Consider the following 20500-nt stretch of genomic DNA (forward strand, 5'->3'; position numbering starts at 1 on the left):
CAAATCCAACAACAGTGTGTTCAGTCCCATGTGACGGACAGCAGGCCTCAGCTGTGACATCAGCGTCAGTGGAAGGACCTGAAGAGTCTTTTTTCTTTTTCTTTTTTTTTCTTATTTATTTAGTTAGTTAGTTATTATCTGACCTGAAGAGTCTTTTTTCTTTTTCTTTTTTTTCTTATTTATTTATTTAGTTAGTTAGTTATTATCTGACCTGAAGAGTCTTTTTTTCTTTTTCTTTTTTTTCTTATTTATTTATTTATTTAGTTAGTTATTATCTGACCTGAAGAGTCTTTTTTCTTTTTCTTTTTTTTTTCTTATTTATTTATTTAGTTAGTTAGTTATTATCTGACCTGAAGAGTCTTTTTTCTTTTTCTTTTTTTTTCTTATTTATTTAGTTAGTTAGTTATTATCTGACCTGAAGAGTCTTTTTTCTTTTTCTTTTTTTTTCTTATTTATTTAGTTAGTTAGTTAGTTATTATCTGACCTGAAGAGTCTTTTTTTCTTTTTCTTTTTTTTCTTATTTATTTATTTAGTTAGTTAGTTATTATCTGACCTGAAGAGTCTTTTTTTCTTTTTCTTTTTTTTTCTTATTTATTTATTTAGTTAGTTAGTTATTATCTGACCTGAAGAGTCTTTTTTCTTTTTCTTTTTTTTTTCTTATTTATTTATTTAGTTAGTTAGTTATTATCTGACCTGAAGAGTCTTTTTTCTTTTTCTTTTTTTTTCTTATTTATTTAGTTAGTTAGTTATTATCTGACCTGAAGAGTCTTTTTTTCTTTTTCTTTTTTTTTCTTATTTATTTATTTAGTTAGTTAGTTAGTTATTATCTGACCTGAAGAGTCTTTTTTTCTTTTTCTTTTTTTTTCTTATTTATTTATTTAGTTAGTTATTATCTGACCTGAAGAGTCTTTTTTCTTTTTCTTTTTTTTTTTTCTTATTTATTTATTTAGTTAGTTAGTTATTATCTGACCTGAAGAGTCTTTTTTTCTTTTTCTTTTTTTTTCTTATTTATTTATTTAGTTAGTTAGTTATTATCTGACCTGAAGAGTCTTTTTTTCTTTTTCTTTTTTTTTCTTATTTATTTAGTTAGTTAGTTATTATCTGACCTGAAGAGTCTTTTTTTCTTTTTCTTTTTTTTTCTTATTTATTTATTTAGTTAGTTAGTTAGTTATTATCTGACCTGAAGAGTCTTTTTTTCTTTTTCTTTTTTTTTCTTATTTATTTATTTAGTTAGTTATTATCTGACCTGAAGAGTCTTTTTTTCTTTTTCTTTTTTTTTCTTATTTATTTAGTTAGTTAGTTATTATCTGACCTGAAGAGTCTTTTTTTCTTTTTCTTTTTTTTTCTTATTTATTTATTTAGTTAGTTAGTTAGTTATTATCTGACCTGAAGAGTCTTTTTTTCTTTTTCTTTTTTTTTCTTATTTATTTATTTAGTTAGTTAGTTAGTTAGTTAGTTATTATCTGACCTGAAGAGTCTTTTTTTCTTTTTCTTTTTTTTCTTATTTATTTAATTAGTTAGTTAGTTATTATCTGACCTGAAGAGTCTTTTTTTCTTTTTCTTTTTTTTTCTTATTTATTTATTTAGTTAGTTAGTTATTATCTGACCTGAAGAGTCTTTTTTCTTTTTCTTTTTTTTCTTATTTATTTATTTAGTTAGTTAGTTATTATCTAACCTGAAGAGTCTTTTTTCTTTTTCTTTTTTTTTCTTATTTATTTAGTTAGTTAGTTAGTTATTATCTGACCTGAAGAGTCTTTTTTTCTTTTTCTTTTTTTTCTTATTTATTTATTTAGTTAGTGAGTTATTATCTGACCTGAAGAGTCTTTTTTTCTTTTTCTTTTTTTTTTCTTATTTATTTATTTAGTTAGTTAGTTATTATCTGACCTGAAGAGTCTTTTTTTCTTTTTCTTTTTTTTTCTTATTTATTTATTTAGTTAGTTATTATCTGACCTGAAGAGTCTTTTTTTCTTTTTCTTTTTTTTCTTATTTATTTATTTAGTTAGTTAGTTATTATCTGACCTGAAGAGTCTTTTTTTTCTTTTTCTTTTTTTTTTCTTATTTATTTATTTAGTTAGTTATTATCTGACCTGAAGAGTCTTTTTTTCTTTTTCTTTTTTTTTCTTATTTATTTATTTATTTAGTTAGTTATTATCTGACCTGAAGAGTCTTTTTTTCTTTTTCTTTTTTTTTTCTTATTTATTTATTTAGTTAGTTATTATCTGACCTGAAGAGTCTTTTTTTCTTTTTCTTTTTTTTCTTATTTATTTATTTAGTTAGTTAGTTATTATCTGACCTGAAGAGTCTTTTTTTCTTTTTCTTTTTTTTCTTATTTATTTAGTTAGTTAGTTAGTTATTATCTGACCTGAAGAGTCTTTTTTTCTTTTTCTTTTTTTTTTCTTATTTATTTAGTTAGTTAGTTAGTTATTATCTGACCTGAAGAGTCTTTTTTTCTTTTTCTTTTTTTTTCTTATTTATTTATTTAGTTAGTTAGTTATTATCTGACCTGAAGAGTCTTTTTTTCTTTTTCTTTTTTTTTCTTATTTATTTATTTATTTAGTTAGTTAGTTAGTTATTATCTGACCTGAAGAGTCTTTTTTTCTTTTTCTTTTTTTTTCTTATTTATTTATTGAGTTAGTTATTATCTGACCTGAAGAGTCTTTTTTTCTTTTTCTTTTTTTTTCTTATTTATTTATTTAGTTAGTTAGTTATTATCTGACCTGAAGAGTCTTTTTTTCTTTTTCTTTTTTTTCTTATTTATTTATTTAGTTATTTAGTTAGTTAGTTATTATCTGACCTGAAGAGTCTTTTTTTCTTTTTCTTTTTTTTTCTTATTTATTTATTTAGTTAGTTATTATCTGACCTGAAGAGTCTTTTTTCTTTTTCTTTTTTTTCCTTATTTATTTATTTAGTTAGTTAGTTAGTTAATTAGTTAGTTAGTTAGTTATTATCTGACCTGAAGAGTCTTTTTTTCTTTTTTCTTTTTTTAAATTTTATTTATTTATTTATATTTATTAATTATAATGTGACTGAAAAGTCTTCGACCTCTGAAACCTGAACCAATGGCAAAGGCACTGAGGGAATCAAACTCATCAAAGTAGGGCTGTAACCATATGAAAATGTCATATCACAGTTATTGTGACCAAAATTATCAGTTCTCATTATTATCGCGGTATTGTTGAAATTGTGCTCAAAATGTTCAAAAAGTACTGATACACACACTGAAATAATTTAACCAAGTTGTATTTGAAAAAATAAATAAATAAAATAAAATAATAGTCCCTTCTGTGTCAGAAACATTCACATATTAACCCTTAGTGGTCTGAGTCTATTCTGTCTGTTTTTCAGTCCTTTTGATTTGGCCTTTATATACTATAGAAACAAATGTTTACTATACCCATGTTTGGATCTGTTTTTTCAGCACAACTTCATCTAGATCATCTGTCTATTATTTTTTCACTTTAACCTACTATAAAAACATAAAAGGACAAAAAACACACAAAAAATATAAAATCCAGTTTGAAAAATGTATTTAATTTATTGCATAAATAACACACAGATGTTTAACGAACCTTTTCACAGACTTTAAAAGTGAATATTGGTTCAAATATTTGGTATAGAAAATTAAAATTGTAATAAATTCAAACTATACTCAAATATTTGACATTAAAGCAGATCTGTATGTCAGTTTTTTTCCCCTAAAAGTGCAGTAATCAAACACAGTTATCATGAGAATTAGAATTTAAACAGTAATACTAACCGTCTGCCATTTTACCGCCGTTTATCGTTATACCGGTAATCGTTACATCCCTACCTCAAAGCTTTGGAAATGGCATGGAATTAAATTTGTAAGGATGTAAACTCCGAGTCTGAGACTGAAATAAGTAACGTATGAGATTATGAAGACGTGTTCTTTAACCCTCCTGTTCTCCTCTAATGTCACCGACACATTTAACCCTTGGGTTCAATCTGAGCCCAGAAAAGGATTTACAGACAACTGTGGACCAAGTCTGAGTGTCAGCTGCTTTGATTATTATTATTATTATTTTCATTCCCTCCTCCAGGAGGCAGTGTGATCGCTTTGTTTTGTTTGTTTGTTTGTTCTCATCTTTAGTGTAAAACTCTTCCACCCATCTTTCCCAGATCTTCCCCACAGATAGGCCTAGGCCCCGGGACCAGCCCAGTCCATTTTGGTCCCAGTAGGACAAAGTTCAAGGTCACAGCAAGGTCACAACATCTACAATTTTCCAAAATTCATCCAAAATTCCAAACGACTCCAATTCTCCTCCAGTTGGATCCACCTGTAGCTTAGAACAGTCTCTTGTATGTGGAACTAAATTGTCCACATCCACTGTGGAATGTGGACTCTGTGGACATTTACACTGAACACTGAAAATCCCATTTCCCACACATTTAAAATTAGAACTCAACTAATATTGATGTGAATTGAATCTAATTGGACAGACACATGACTGGGACCAGATTCAACTGTTTGTGTGTATGGAACAACCTGGAAACTGTTGGATTTAAACAGACAGAGTGGATCCACACATGCACAGAGTTCAGGCTGAAGGAGGAGCTCTGAGTTCTGAACACTGGTTTCCGTTGTTTCCGTGGTGTCCTACTGTTTTCCGTCCTTTCCGTCCTTTCCGTCCTGGTCCTGCCGTTGCCTCAGCCTTGGACCTGCAGTGTTCTGTGTTTCCTTGGACTGTCGTCATTGTCAGTTCTTCTGTGCTTCCTGTAGGTTCTGTCCATTCTGTCGGATCTGGACGGAGGTCGTGCCGAGGCGGTGCTGAAGGTTCTGAACGGCAGACGGGACGAGCTCCGCCGCGCTCTGCTCCGACGGACGCACCACATCTCCTCCGCTGTGCTGCAGGACTTTGATTGGCAGCTAAAGGTGACGCCCATCTGCACGTGTTTGAACCTTTACACCAGGGGGGTCCAACTCTGGTCCTGGAGGGCAGGTGTTTAACTCTTCCATCACACCTGGAAACCATTCCATCATGATCAGACTTGTGCAGAACATGAGCATGAGCTGATCATGAGTTAAACCAGGTGTGTTTGAAGAGGAAAACATCTAAAACTACTGGACAAATCTAAATCTGACCAAGAGGATTTGTCTCATTTCTGTTCCAAATATCTGATCAGACTTTAAATCTGACAGAATCACCTCCAGAGGAACTTTACACTGAGATAGAAGAACTGATTACAGACAGTAGATCTGGAAAACCTGGTTTACACTCATCTGAACAAGATCATTGTCACTGGTTCCACTGACAGATTTTTTTGCTTGAATTAAGTAAAAAAAAAAATCTGCCAGTGGAACAAGTAAAAATTATCTGTGTCAGATTTAGATTTTTTCCAGTGATGCTGAATATCGGCCCTCGAGGACCGGAGTGTGACCCCCCTGCATTTGACACAGCTGATCATGTGATCCTGTTCCAGAGGTTAGAGGACTGGGTAGGCATCTGTGGTCCTGCCCTGAAATGGTTCAAGTCCGACCTTGAGGACAGGAAGTATTTTGTTCAAATCGGGATCTGTGTGTCAGACCAAATGGCAGTGGCCTGTGGGGTCCCCCAGGGATCCATCCTGGGACCCCTCTTGTTCAATCTTTACATGTTGCCCCTGGGCCAGTTCATACACAGTAATAACATGTCCTACCAGAACTATGCAGACCACACTCAGGTTTACATCTGTCTGACAGCAGGTCAGCATGGGCCCTGACCCTGACCCTGACCCTGACGATGACCCTGACCCTCCAACAGATCAGTCTAACCCTAACCCTAACCCTGAGCCTGACCCTCCAACAGATCACTGTGTGGATGCAAAACAACTGTCTCCAGCTAAATTCAGACCAGACTGAAGTCCTTGTCTTTGTCCCACAAAAACCCAGATCCAGTCTCATCAGTCATCTGGAATCTGTTCCTCTAAAGCTAAACACCAGGTTCTAAATCTAGGGCTAATACTGGACTCAGACCTAAACTGTAACAGCCACATGAAATCAACTCCATCATCAGCCTTTGACCATCTCAAAAACACTGGTGCAATCACAGGTTTAAACCGATCTGAACCAGACTTAGACAGACTGATCCACGCATTTATCTGGACCAGGTTAGACTACTGGACCGGCCTTCTGACTGGACTGTAAACCAGCTGAAGACAGCTGCAGAACATCCAGAACACTGCTGCTGGGGTCCAGACTAGAACCAGGAAGGACCACCATATTAGTCCTGTTCCAGGTCTGTGCACTGGGGTCCAGACTAGAACCAGCAAGGACCACCATATTAGTACTGTGCTCAGATCTGTGCACTGGGGTCCAGACTAGAACCAGGAAGGACCACCATATTAGTCCTGTTCCAGGTCTGTGCACTGGGGTCCAGACTAGAACCAGCAAGGACCACCATATTAGTACTGTGCTCAGATCTGTGCACTGGGGTCCAGACTAGAACCAGGAAGGACCACCATATTAGTCCTGTTCCAGGTCTGTGCACTGCGGTCCAGACTAGAACCAGCAAGGACCACCATATTAGTCCTGTGCTCAGATCTGTGCACTGCGGTCCAGACTAGAACCAGCAAGGACCACCATATTAGTCCTGTTCCAGGTCTGTGCACTGGGGTCCAGACTAGAACCAGGAAGGACCACCATATTAGTCCTGTGCTCAGATCTGTGCACTGGGGTCCAGACTAGAACCAGCAAGGACCACCATATTAGTCCTGTTCCAGGTCTGTGCACTGGGGTCCAGACTAGAACCAGGAAGGACCACCATATTAGTCCTGTGCTCAGATCTGTGCACTGGGGTCCAGACTAGAACCAGGAAGGACCACCATATTAGTCCTGTTCCAGGTCTGTGCACTGGCTTCCTGTGGCTCAGAGAATAGACTTTAAAACAACTCTGCTGGTCTACAAGTCTGTCCATGGTCTAGAACCAAAGTCCATCTGGGACATGTTGGTCCCATATGAACCATCAGTTCTGTGTGTTTCAGTTCTTTGTGTTTCAGTTCTATCTGTTTCAGTTCTATATGTTTCAGTTCTGTGTGTTTCAGTTCTATGTGTTTCAGTTCTGTGTGTTTCAGTTCTATGTGTTTCAGTTCTGTGTGTTTCAGTTCTGTGTGTTTCAGTTCTGTGTGTTTCAGTTCTATGTGTTTCAGTTCTATGTGTTTCAGTTCTGTGTGTTTCAGTTCAATATGTTTCAGTTCTATATGTTTTAGTTCTATGTGTTTAGGTTCTGTGTGTTTCAGTTCTATGTGTTTCAGTTCTGTGTGTTTCAGTTCTATGTGTTTAAGTTCTGTGTGTTTCAGTTCTGTGTGTTTCAGTTCTATATGTTTCAGTTCTATATGTTTTAGTTCTATGTGTTTAGGTTCTGTGTGTTTCAGTTCTATGTGTTTCAGTTCTGTGTGTTTCAGTTCTATATGTTTCAGTTCTATATGTTTTAGTTCTATGTGTTTAGGTTCTGTGTGTTTCAGTTCTATGTGTTTCAGTTCTGTGTGTTTAAGTTCTGTGTGTTTCAGTTCTGTGTGTTTCAGTTCTGTGTGTTTAAGTTCTATGTGTTTCAGTTCTATGTGTTTCAGTTCTGTGTGTTTCAGTTCTATGTGTTTAAGTTCTGTGTGTTTCAGTTCTATGTGTTTAAGTTCTGTGTGTTTCAGTTCTGTGTGTTTCAGTTCTGTGTGTTTAAGTTCTATGTGTTTCAGTTCTATGTGTTTCAGTTCTGTGTGTTTCAGTTCTATGTGTTTAAGTTCTGTGTGTTTAAGTTCTGTGTGTTTCAGTTCTATGTGTTTCAGTCCAGGCTGAAAACAGCTGTTCAACTCAAAGGCTTCTATCTGACCTCTGACCTTTGACTTTATTTTAATTGATTATTATTTCTGTTTTAGTGATTGTGTTTTAATTATACTGGTGTGTTTTTAGTCTGTCTCTTTTTCTTTTTTGTAAACACTGTGAACTGCTCTGTGTATGAACTGTACTAGACTCATAAATGTGCCTTGACTGTTTTACACTGAAAAAAAACCCCAGCCCAGCTGGAACTGTCATGTGGGAGTATCAGTATTCTTTGGTCCAATCCCAGTTCAGCCCTAGGCCCCGCCCCTTATCCCCTTTTGTTTACCTCCATCTTACCAATGATTCAAACAGAATTATGGGAGAAATAAACCTGAAAAAGACCAAAGCAAAACTTCCATAATGACGACAAATAAGCGTCACATGATACAGATGTGTGTCAGTAACTCTGGTCTGTATTTCCCAGATGAAACCAGATTCTGTTCCTTTTGTAAAATGTGAAAGTCTGTGATGGAAGCTTTCATCTGATGGACAGTATCGGTTATCTAAAAGTAATGAAAAAATAAATATAACATCTCAAAATGTAATTACATATTTTGAACATGACATTTGTAATTTAGAATTTATTGTTAGTGTGACCATTTTATTTGGAAAATTTCATATATACAAAAATAAATATACTGAAACACGCCCAAATTTTAAAATCTTTCTGATGGAATTTGAAAAATATATTAAATCTTTAGAATTTATCTTTTTTAAATTTTTTTATTTTAAATTTAAAAAAAAATGTTTTTTTACTTTTTATTTTTTTTATTTTTTGTTTCTTGTTTATTTATTTATTTATTTATTTTAGAATTTATCTTTAACAAAAAAGCACTAGCACCTTGACAATTTATAAAGAATTCTTTCAAACAGACTGAACTCTCTGATGCATTTATTTATTTATTTGTGTTAGGTATATTGTTTGGTTTTTTTTAATATATACTATTATTTGTCTATTCTGCTTTGTGTCTTTAAATCTGTGCTTTTTTTCTGAAATGTATTTGTTCAAAAGCTTTCTTCTTTTTGACATCTTTATGTTTGTTTGTTTAAAATGTATGTTTTGTATATCTGAATATTTTCAATAAAGTTGAAGAAAAAAAATTAAAGAAATAAAAAATAATATAAAAAAAAACATAAAAAAAATAAAACACTTAAAAATAAAAATAAAATAAAATTTAAAAAAGTTGGGGGGAAAGAACGGTAGTACAATATCTGCAGTATTTCATGTTGACTGTAGAATATTGTGGTTTAATGTCAGTGTGGCTTTGTCCACTGGGGGTCAGTGCTGGTCTGTTGTCCACTCTCTGATGTCCACTCTGTCCCTCTCCAGCTGTCCTTGTCCAGTTCTCAGATCTCGTCTCTTCAGACTCCTCTGCTCAGCCTCAGTCTGGATGTGAGGGAGGGCGGGGCTACCAGGCCCGTTACCATGGAGATGAACAGAGAGGAACTCAACACACTCATCAGTTCACTGGAGGCAGCCAATAAGGTGTGTGTGTGTGTTTGTGTGTGTGTGTGTTTATGTGTGTGTGTGTTTGTTTATGTGTGTGTGTGTGTGTGTTTGTTTGTTTATGTGTGTGTGTGTTTGTTTATGTGTGTGTGTGTGTGTGTGTTTATGTGTGTGTGTGTGTGTGTTTATGTGTGTGTGTGTGTTTATGTGTGTGTGTGTGTGTTTATGTGTGTGTGTGTGTGTGTTTATGTGTGTGTGTTTATGTGTGTGTGTGTGTGTGTGTTTATGTGTGTGTGTGTGTTTATGTGTGTGTGTGTGTGTGTTTGTTTGTTTATGTGTGTGTGTGTTTGTTTATGTGTGTGTGTGTGTGTGTTTATGTGTGTGTGTGTGTTTATGTGTGTGTGTGTGTGTGTTTATGTGTGTGTGTGTGTGTGTGTTTATGTGTGTGTGTGTGTGTTTATGTGTGTGTGTGTGTGTGTGTGTGTGTTTATGTGTGTGTGTGTGTGTGTTTATGTGTGTGTGTGTGTGTTTATGTGTGTGTGTGTGTGTGTTTGTGTGTGTGTTTATGTGTGTGTGTGTGTGTTTATGTGTGTGTGTGTGTGTGTGTTTATGTGTGTGTGTGTTTCCTTTCTGAACTGCTGTTTCTTTAACTCTCACTCATTTCTTGTATTTTCAGTGTATTCTCCAGTCGGTGATAATAACAGTTGTATTTTCTGTTCCAGGTGGTGCTGCAGTTAAAATAAAGGACAGCAGAGTGAACACACAGAGGACACACACTGGACCAAAGGACAGAGGACAGAGGACGGTGTCTTCACATACGTCCCTGAGTTTAGAACCAGCCCAGAGTGGACTGACTGTGGGGGGGGGGGGGTCCAGGTGTGGACAGCTAATGTCCAGTTCAGTCAAACATTTGAAAACACAGGTGGAAACACAACCAGACAACAATTCAGCAACAACGAACCAGAACCAGACCCAGACCCAGACCCATGTCCCCAAATACAGGTCTGTCCATGTACGAGGACAGGAATGAGTCATGTCCAACGTGGACCTGGAAAAGGACAGATCAACTTAGAAGACACACTGTCCCAGCAGACTGTTGGACTGGTAAAGCACAGGGGACACTGTCCACTGTGTCCACTGTGTCCACTCAGTCCACTGTGTCCACTCTGTCCACTGTGTCCAGGACACAGTGCAGTCCAGTGGAGGTCTTGTGTGTCCTCCATGTCTCCACTAATGTCCTTAGTTCAAATAAAACACACCTGGTCCAACTAGACTGTGTCTGTGGAATACTTCATCTACAGGGGTCAGATTATTGACCCTGGACCAAGGTCAGTGTTGGACAAAACCGTCTGTCCAGAACCACCGTCTGTCCAGAACCGTCTGTCCAGAACCGTCTGTCCAAAATCTGTCAAATGCACCAACGTTTGAAGGATTCTGGAGGTGAAGGACTGTGTCCCCTACGCAGAGTCTACACCTGATTAATGAAACTGACCATGACCCCTGACCCCTAACACTGACCCCTAACACTGACCCCTGAGTCACTTCACCCATTGGACTGTTTTTACTGGAGTTGATCAGTTCCATCCAAGGTTCTTATCGTTAACGAAAACTAACGAAATGACCAAAACTAGAACTGAAAAAACATTTTCATTAACTGAAATAAATAAAAACTATAATTAAAAGAAAAACCATAACTAACTGAAACTGTACTGTGTGTTTACTAAACTAACTAAAACAGATACAAATTATGGATCCAATTCCCTTGGTTTTGGTCTTTGTCAATGTCAGATTGATGTTAAATGGATTTCTTTGTCTCTCTCAGTTTTCTGTGCTGTCTCCATACGACACTTTTTGCTCCGTCACTTGTGTTCACTTGTGGTTTCCAGTCGTCTTCTGGTCCCCACTCTACCTGGAAACATGGAGACTAAAGCAGCAGAGTCCTGTCTGGGATTGATTTGAATAGGAGCACAGAGAAGAAGAGAAAAGAGACCACTGAACTACAACTGAACTACAACTGAACTACAACTGAACTACAACTAAACTACAACTGAACTACAACTGAACTACAACTGAACTACAACTAAACTACAACTGAACTACAACTGAACTACAACTAAACTACAACTGAACTACAACTCAACTACAACTGAACTACAACTGAACTACAACTGAACTACAACTGAACTACAACTAAACTACAACTGAACTACAACTGAACTAAAACTGAACTAAAACTAAACTACAACTGAACTACAACTAAACTACAACTGAACTACAACTGAACTACAACTAAACTACAACTGAACTACGACTGAACTACGACTGAACTACGACTAAACTACGACTGAACTACAACTGAACTACGACTGAACTACGACTGAACTACGACTAAACTACAGCTGAACTACAACTGAACTACAACTGAACTAAACTAAACTACGACTGAACTACAACTAAACTACAACTGAACTACGACTAAACTACGACTGAACTACGACTGAACTACAACTAAACTACGACTGAACTACGACTGAACTACGACTAAACTACGACTAAACTACGACTGAACTACAACTGAACTACAACTAAACTACAACTACACTAAAACTGAACTACAACTAAACTACAACTAAACTAAAACTGAACTACAACTAAACTACAACTAAACTACAACTGAACTACAACTAAACTACAACTGAACTACAACTAAACTAAAACTAAACTACAACTAAACTACAACTGAACTACAACTAAACTACAACTAAACTACAACTGAACTACAACTAAACTACAACTGAACTACAACTAAACTAAAACTAAACTACAACTAAACTAAAACTGAGCTACAACTAAACTACAACTAAACTACAACTAAACTACAACTAAACTACAACTAAACTAAAACTAAGCATTTAGAAAATAATGAAAACTAATAAAAACTATCAGACCTGCTCTAAAAACGAATTTAAACAAACTGAATTAGAGAAAAACAGGTCCAAACTAAACAAAACTAAACTAGAATGAAAACTCCAGAACTATTCTGCCCTTGATAATAACTTTCTAAACTCATGGAGTGTCCAAACCTGAGGAGTTCACCTGCTGGGACTGAACTGGACCAGAACAGTTCTTTTTGTTTTCCATCCATGTGCTGAAGTCTGACAGATGTCGAATATGAAACATACTTTCTTGTTTTGTGGTCACGGTGTTCCCTTTGTTTTAATTGGCTGCTGAAGTCCAGAGGGGTGGAGTCACTTCACCCATTGGACTGTTTTATTTTATTTATTTATTATTTTAGCAATTTTTATTTCTCATTTTTAACTGTACAATACAATCACCTCAGGTTGAGGAGTAGGAAAAGAGCAAAAGAAGAGCAGAACAAACAGATGAAAAGAACAGTGTGTGCTGGTGTCAGAACATTCAGGACCCTTCACAGATCCATCTGTCTGTGGGTGTCAGCCATTTTCCACAGTTTTTCATCAACAGATTTTCTTTTAACTTCAGTTTATGTGTCAGATGTTCCATGACCAGTCTGTCGTCTATGACTGAATCCACTGTTTATCAGACGGAGCCTCAGTCTGAGGACAGTTCTGTGTTCTGGTCTTCTTCACGTCCACCAGGAGGATCTGGACCAGATGACTTATGCACCGTTTCTTCCAAATGTCCCAGGTCCAGAACTAGACCAGAATTTGGGTTTGCATATCCAACACCTCACACAGAGCTGAGAGGACCTTCCCCCTGAAGGGCTGGATATGGGAGCATTTCCAAAACCTGTGTGTGATCTGGATCCATGGGATTCCAGAGTCTGCTGCACGGCTGCCGAGTATTCATTCATTACCTCCACCAGGAGATACGGCGATCACTTTGCTTTGTGTGTGTGTGTTCGTTCGTTTGTTAGCAAGATAACTCCAAAAGTTATGGACAGATTTTCATGAAGTTTTCAGGAAATGTTGATACTGGCACAAGGAAGAAATGATTACATTTTGGTGGTGATCAGGGGTGGGGGGGGGGGGGGGGGGGGGGGGGGGGGGTTGGTCCAATCAGAAGGAGGAGTGGACTCACATCATGAACACAAATGAAGAAAATAATGAACAAAATGCACAAAAATGAAAAAAATATAAATACTGATCAAAATAAAGAAAAATGAATATAAAAACACAATGAAGAAAAATTAAGAAAATAATGAAGAAAAATTAAGAAAATATAAAACAAAATGACCAAAAATGAAGAAAATATCAAACAAAATGAACAAAAATGAAGAAAATATAAAAACAATGAAGAAAAATGAATAAAATGATGAGCAAAATGAAGAAAATCTAAAAATAAAATGAAGAAAATAATGAACAAAATGAAGAAAATCTAAAAATAAAATGAAGAAAATAATGAACAAAATGAAGGGGGGGGGCAGATCTCTCTTGGTCTGCGCTCTCCGAGTGCTTCTCTTGTCTACTTTTAATTTTAGGTGTGATGAAATAACGAACTAGAAGCACTCGGAGAGCGCAGACCTCCACCAAGGCTGATCAGTGCCCCCCCCCCCCCCCCCCCCCCCCCCATGGGCCCCCCATGCCAAGGAGGTTCTGTTTTTGCCAGGGTTTGTTTGTTTGTTTGTCTGTCCGTTAGTGTGCAACATAACTCAAAAAGTTATGGACAGATTTAGATGAAATTTTCAGGGTTTGTTGGAAATGGCCCCCCCCGTGGGCCCCCCCACCCCCGATCACCACCCAAATTTAATCATTTCTTCCTTATCCCATTTCCAACAAACCCTGAAAATTTCATCCAAATCTGTCCATAACTTTTTGAGTTATGTTGCACACTAACGGACAGACAAACAAACAAACCCTGGCAAAAACAGAACCTCCTTGGCGGAGGTAATTAGATGTTTCCAGTTAAATTCTCTCCCTTCAGGTGACTGTGATGTTGGTTGGTGTTTCCCACATATCGTCCCAGATCTCCTCTGGATCTTCTCACCCAGCTCTGTTTCCCATTTGGTTTGAACATAGAATGTTGAATCATTTCTAGACTTCATCAAACAACCGTACAAAACTGACAGTTTTTGGGACAGCATTACCATAAGCTTATGTAAGTGGTTTTATGATAGGATGTATTTGATCCTCACTTGTTTTAATATGTTTGATGTAATAGTCCAGGGCTGTCACACTCATGTTAGTTCAGTTCCATGTTCAGCTAAATCTGATCTGCAGTGGGCCACAACAGAAAAATAACATAATAACCTATAAATAACGACAACTCCAAATTTTTGTCTTTGTTTAATGTAAAAAAAAAACAAAACAAAAAACCCCCCCATTAAATTATGAATATGCTTACCTTTATAAACTATCAAAAAATAAAATAAAAACCTGAAAAAACTGAAATTTAAATTAAAAAACATAAGAAAATGTAGTGTAATTTCCTCAGTCTTCTTCCTCCACTTCTCATTAGTCCATGTGCATTCTGGATCAGATCTGCAAAGACACTAAACACTGAGAACAGGAAGAAAAGAGTTCAAACTGGACTGAATTTAATACAGACATTTCAGGTTGGACACATTTGTTCAGGTTAGTCACAGTTTATTGGTACAGGAGAGTTTGGAAATGGAAAGAGTTTCACAATTGAATGTGATTTTTTTGCCCTAAAACAAAGACAAAAAATTAAGTTGTGAATTATAGATTTTTTTTTTTACTTAATTGAAGATTTTTTTTTTTTTTTTTTGCTTAATTGAAGTTTTTTTTTTACTTAATTGAAGATTTTTTTTTTTGGCTTAATTCAAGATTTTTTTTTTTAACTTAATTGAAGATTTTTTTTTTTTTTTTTTTTTTTTGCTTAATTCAAGATTTTTTGCTAAAGTTGAGATTTTTTTTTTTTTTTTTTTTTGCTTAATTCAAGTTTTTTTTTTTTACTTAATTGAAGATTTTTTTTTGGCTTAATTCAAGATTTTTTCCTTAATTCAAGCTACAGTTTTTTGTGTTTTTTTTTTTGCTTAATTCAGTTCAAGACTGTGGAATTTTTGCACTTGGCAAAAACATCCCAGGGGCCGGACTGGACCCTTAGGGGGATGCATTTGGCCCCCGGGCCGCATGTTTGACACCCCTGTAATAGTCCCTCATTTGCAGGTAACTAAAGAAGTCCTGATTAGTTAATTTACATATATTTTTTAACTCCTGGAAGCTTTTCATTTCTCCTTTTTTAATAATCGTGCATATGCCTGTAATTCCTTTATCAGCCCAACTTTTAAATCTATCATCAAATTTTCCTGGAATGAATTTATCATCAAATGAAATCCATTTTAATAGTCCAGTTTCCTTTCCTATTTCTAGTTGTTTTATTGTAGAGGACCATACATCCAGTGTAAAGGAAGTCACTGGGTTGAGATTACACTTCTCTTTAATGTAAACTGGAGTCTGTTTCTCCAGTGCTGGTCTGAACTGCATATTTTAATGATGAGACTTCAGTATCTTTCCACTGAGAACACATCCCCTATCACACCAGTAAGTCAAATGACACAGCTGCACAGCATGAAAATAATATTTCAGATTTGGAAGTGACAGACCTCCTTTGTTTTTGGGCAGTTGTGAAGTGGCACAGCGTGTCCTTGGTCGTTTACTTCTCATATGAATGTTGACATGCACTCATCCCATTTTAGAAACTGGTTTTTTGAAACATTTATAGGCAGAGATAAGAATAACAGATGTGGTAAGATGTTCATTTTTAACCTCTGTGGTGTCATTCTGTTAGTAGGACATATATGTGTGTATTAAACATGATAGCCTTTCCAAATGAGGAGCTTAGTCCTGATTCTATGGTACCTCTGTTTTCCCAAAAATGTATCATTCCTTTTATTGGCGTATGGTGGTATTTCTGAGTTCTTCCACCTTTTCCTGTCAAAATGCAGTGGAACTGGTCCAAGATAAGGTTGTGACATTATATTCTGCTTCTACTTTTCAGATTTTATAGGAAAATGTTACAACTGATTGTTTCTTTCAGAAAATAGTCTACGTGTTTTCATTCCATTTGAGCACCGCATCTGAGGCAAGTAAATATGAATGTTTATTTAAGACTTAGTCAGGACATAGTTAACCCTCTGGTACCCCGTCCACCTAGGCCCTGACTGAGCACCAAGTGTGCCATTTTCACACACTTATGGAATAATGTTAAAAAAATGTTCATACAGTTTGTTTTTAATTCTTTTACACTTTTTTCTATTTCATCAACTTGAGCCATAAATAAAAATACCAAATACTCAAGAGTTGTCACATTTTTTTAACCCTTTAAATGCCATGTTTGTAATGGAAACAAACCATTTTTTTGGATGAAAAAAAAAAAAAAAAAACAGAAAAAAATTATTTTTTTCAATATACTCTATAAAAAGTGGATCACATATTATTAGATTTTTTCATCCTGGCATATGTCAGTGATTAACTTCAACATTGGTTAATTTGCATTATTATTATTTTTGGCGCTAGGTCAAATGTTCAAAAATACTAGCATCTGTCACCAAGTGTGCAGAAAATGCACACCTATAAATCAAACTATTAAATGTTATATATGGATTTATTTTTCTGCTCTAATTTGATTTTACTTTTATAAATCCAGGTCAATCCTAATCATACAGATCAAATAATCATTCATTTTACATTTTTTTAACCCTTAAACGATCTCTTTTCATCATGATGTCATTATATTTTTTGATGCAAAAAACACAAAATATGTTTGTTTTTTCAAAATACTACATACAAATTAGTTTAAATATTATTAGATTTTTGCAGCCTGGCATATGTCAATGATTAACTCCAACATTAATGACGTTAATAAATTAATTTCCTCTCAAATGAAGCCCACATCTCAGTAAAAGCAGGATTTCTGCCTTAAAGGCTTTGGATCCAAAACAGTGGTTCTAATGGAGGAAATAGTGCGTTTTCTGCACACTTGGCAGACAGATGCTAGTCTGGTCATTTTCTTTTGTTTACAATGTGCACAGTTTAGTTGGTGGACAGAATTTTAAAGACCATGCAAAAATGAACAACTTCTGAATTCTAACCTTATTTAAATTGTGAAAAATAATATGATATACACAAAATGCAAAGTGTGCATAAAAGGCACACCTGGATACTGGAGGGTTAAGACTGAAATAAGTGAAGTGATGATAAATTGTCTTTTCATACAGAGCAGATGAAAGCAAATGAAAGTTCTGGAGTTCTGGAGTGATCCCGACAAAGACAGCAGTTTAATAATGACACAACTACGGAGCAGAAAACAAATGGACCATTTCATTTCAGACAGAAGAACACATGTTCTAGTGCCTATCCTGATGAAAACAGACCAGAGGAGAACACATAGGGTATTCTGGTGTCTGTGCAGGTCTGGATGCCAGGGCCGAACTTAAATGGACTCAGGGATGAGTGGTACAGCACACAAGAGGGAACGCCTTAAATGAATGATACGACTTTTGGCTCACTTCCCTCTATTTAACCTTTCTTAAGTGATTTATCACCATTTATCAGGATTTTAGCCTCTGTGATTTGCATTTTTTTCTGTGAAGATCAGGTATTTTCCTGTATTTGAAGACCCTAGTGCTAAAAGTACTGATATCACAAAAAAAGTCTGTTTTAAATCTCCATTGTTTAATCAAGGCTGGTCGAAAAGGCAGTGCTAAATCAAGAGAGACAGGCGCATGATCTGATATTGCAGTGGTATGAAAATCAGCGGAAACTATTTTGGGTAAAAGTCTGACATCTAAGAGAAAGAAATCGATCCGGGAATAAGAATGATGGACGTGTGAGAAAAACGAGAAAGCTTTAGACGTTGAAAATTTATGCCTCCACGGGTCAGTGGGCCCAAACTGTTCGGACAGAGTAAGTAACGCCTTTGTGAGAGGAGCAGGTTTATTAGAAGATCTGTCCAATAAAGGGTCTTGTACCAGATTAAAATCACCTCCCACAATTATATGGTGATTTTCAATGTCTGGGAAAGAGGAAAAGAGCTTAGACACAAAAAGACTGTCATCCCAATTAGGACCATAAACACAAACAAAAAGAAATGGCATCTCCCGAAGTCGCCCAGAAACCATAACATATCTACCATTTGGGTCCAAAACTGATTTCTCTAATATAAAGGGAAAGCCTTTACGGATAATTATGGCAGCCCCCCTGGCTTTACCATTAAAGGTCCCATATTATGCAAATCTCACTTTGTGAAAGTTTTCTTATAGTAGTGTGTGTTGCAGTAGCCTCATTATGAGGTTCCATACTGGCACAAGGAACAAATGATTAAATTTTGGTGGTGATCGGGGGGGGGGGGGGGGGGGGGGGTTGTCTGTCTTGGCAGAGGTCTGTACTCTCCGAGTGCTTTTCTAGTTTCATATGTTGAATCTTTCTCTACTCATTCAGATGTAGATCTAATGACTTCTACTTGAACTTCCATTGTCCTTATTACCAGAGTAATTCATAGTATTGTAATATTTTACTGATTCGCTTTATAACACACTCTTTGTTTAAATACGGTCTCTGTGTCCACTCACTGGCTAGACTAGTGTGTTTGTTTGTTCGTGTCATGTGTATTACATGGTGGTTAAGTCTCATAGTTTTTCTCAAAAGGTTTAACAGGTGAGAACCTAACCCACTGACCCAGGTTACACTGATTACACCTCTGAGGGAACAGAAGACTAACCAGGACCAAGAACACAACATAGAAGACGGACCAAGACCAGAACACATGGACAGAAGACTAACCAGGACCAGATACCATCTAATGTATCCTTGCCTCCAGTGCCACCCACACTGGCGTATGAATGTTTGGTGGTGGTCGGAGGGGCCGTAGGCGCAAAATGGCAGCCACGCTTCTGTCAGTCTGCCCCAGGGCAGCTGTGGCTACAGGTGTAGTTTACCACCACCAGGGGGAGAATGTGAGCGCGAATGAATAATGGGTCAATAATGTAAAGCGCTTTGGGTGTCTAGAAAGGCGCTATATAAATCCAATCCATTATTATTATTATTATTAATGTACATGGTGTTCAAATGAATGTACTAAATGCAGTTAAAACACTGAATATTATACTTGAACAATGTTGGATGTTAACATGTCTTCAGTTTTAGACTGAGGCTGTGTTATGTTTTTTTAGGGAATATTAGACAACTGCTGTTCAGTTAGGAACACTGTGTTCATTAACATTTTCAGCTGTTTAAAGGAATAATTTGAATTACTGTTTCACAGCTAAAGTGGGGGATGATGTGGTGTATTGACCATAGAATAATCGTACGATGTTATGGGTACTTCAGTTTTTGTACGACTGTGAACACCGTAGAGACCTGGGGCCTCATGTATAAAGGCTGCTTACGCACAAAAACCTGGCGCACACCCTTTTCCACGCTCACGTTCAGATGTATAACGAGTGAAATGTGCGCTCCTCCACTCCAGCTCCACAGCTGGAGTTCACATGTTTCTAGTGTTTGGAACCAGTGGAGACACTGAGAGGAGACACTGAGAAACTGAGAATAATGTGACGAAGGTCATTCCTCTGATTAATGAGCACATCAGAGATACACAGAAGAACAATGAACACACCGACACGTCATCCTACTGTCAGAGCAGCACATCCACCACCAGAACCACAACCAACCAGAACCAGACCAACCACAACCAACCACAACCAGAACCAACCCTGGACCCATCAATGCCAATCCTGCTGGAGGACATTAAGCAACAACCACATAAAGAGACAAAGACACAGAATTCACTGTTGACAAATGCATTTGCTGTACTGTTCATGTCTGTGGGGACATTTATGAGTCGGTCCAGTCGCTCATTGACTCCGCTGATTGTCCTCTCTCTGTCCTCTGGTGACCCGGGTCAGTACAGACCCATGCTGGTCAGATGGGCATCAGCAGTGGGCTGTGGTGGACCAGAGGACCGGCTAACACAACAGAAGCCTCTGTGACAGGAGGATGGTCCTGGGTCTGACCGTCTGCTGTCTCACTGTTGGAAAATAATCATTGGAGTGATTAAACAGGAGTCACAGTCTGTGGTTTCCTCTTTGATTTCCTGACATGATCACACATGAACCTGTATCTAGTTTGGCTGTGATCAGACTGTTGTATGACCCATAGAATGAACTCATGTGTGACTTACACTAATACTAAACATATATTTACTGTGGGGCTGATCCCAGTCAGCCCAGTCAGACCAGTATCACCCACAATAGTGTCGACTCTGTTCAAATGGGCTGAGTTCGTCTCTTTTCTTCTTCCGCCTGT

At 36.4% G+C, this 20500-nt stretch overlaps 1 protein-coding gene across 1 annotated transcript in view; it reads left to right on the forward strand.

The window, feature by feature from the left end:
- commd8 (COMM domain containing 8) overlaps positions 1-10196 on the forward strand; it is a 10743-nt gene extending 547 nt beyond the window's left edge. The window contains exons 3-5 of the mRNA XM_030126943.1: positions 4742-4894; positions 9141-9296; positions 9980-10196. Of these exons, the coding sequence (XP_029982803.1) occupies positions 4742-4894; positions 9141-9296; positions 9980-10000 (330 nt within the window). The 3' untranslated portion in view covers positions 10001-10196. The remainder of the gene's footprint in view (positions 1-4741; positions 4895-9140; positions 9297-9979) is intronic.
- Positions 10197-20500: the final 10304 nt, after the last annotated feature.

This window comes from Sphaeramia orbicularis, chromosome 22 (assembly GCF_902148855.1).
Source record: "Sphaeramia orbicularis chromosome 22, fSphaOr1.1, whole genome shotgun sequence".
Lineage (NCBI taxonomy): Eukaryota > Metazoa > Chordata > Actinopteri > Kurtiformes > Apogonidae > Sphaeramia > Sphaeramia orbicularis.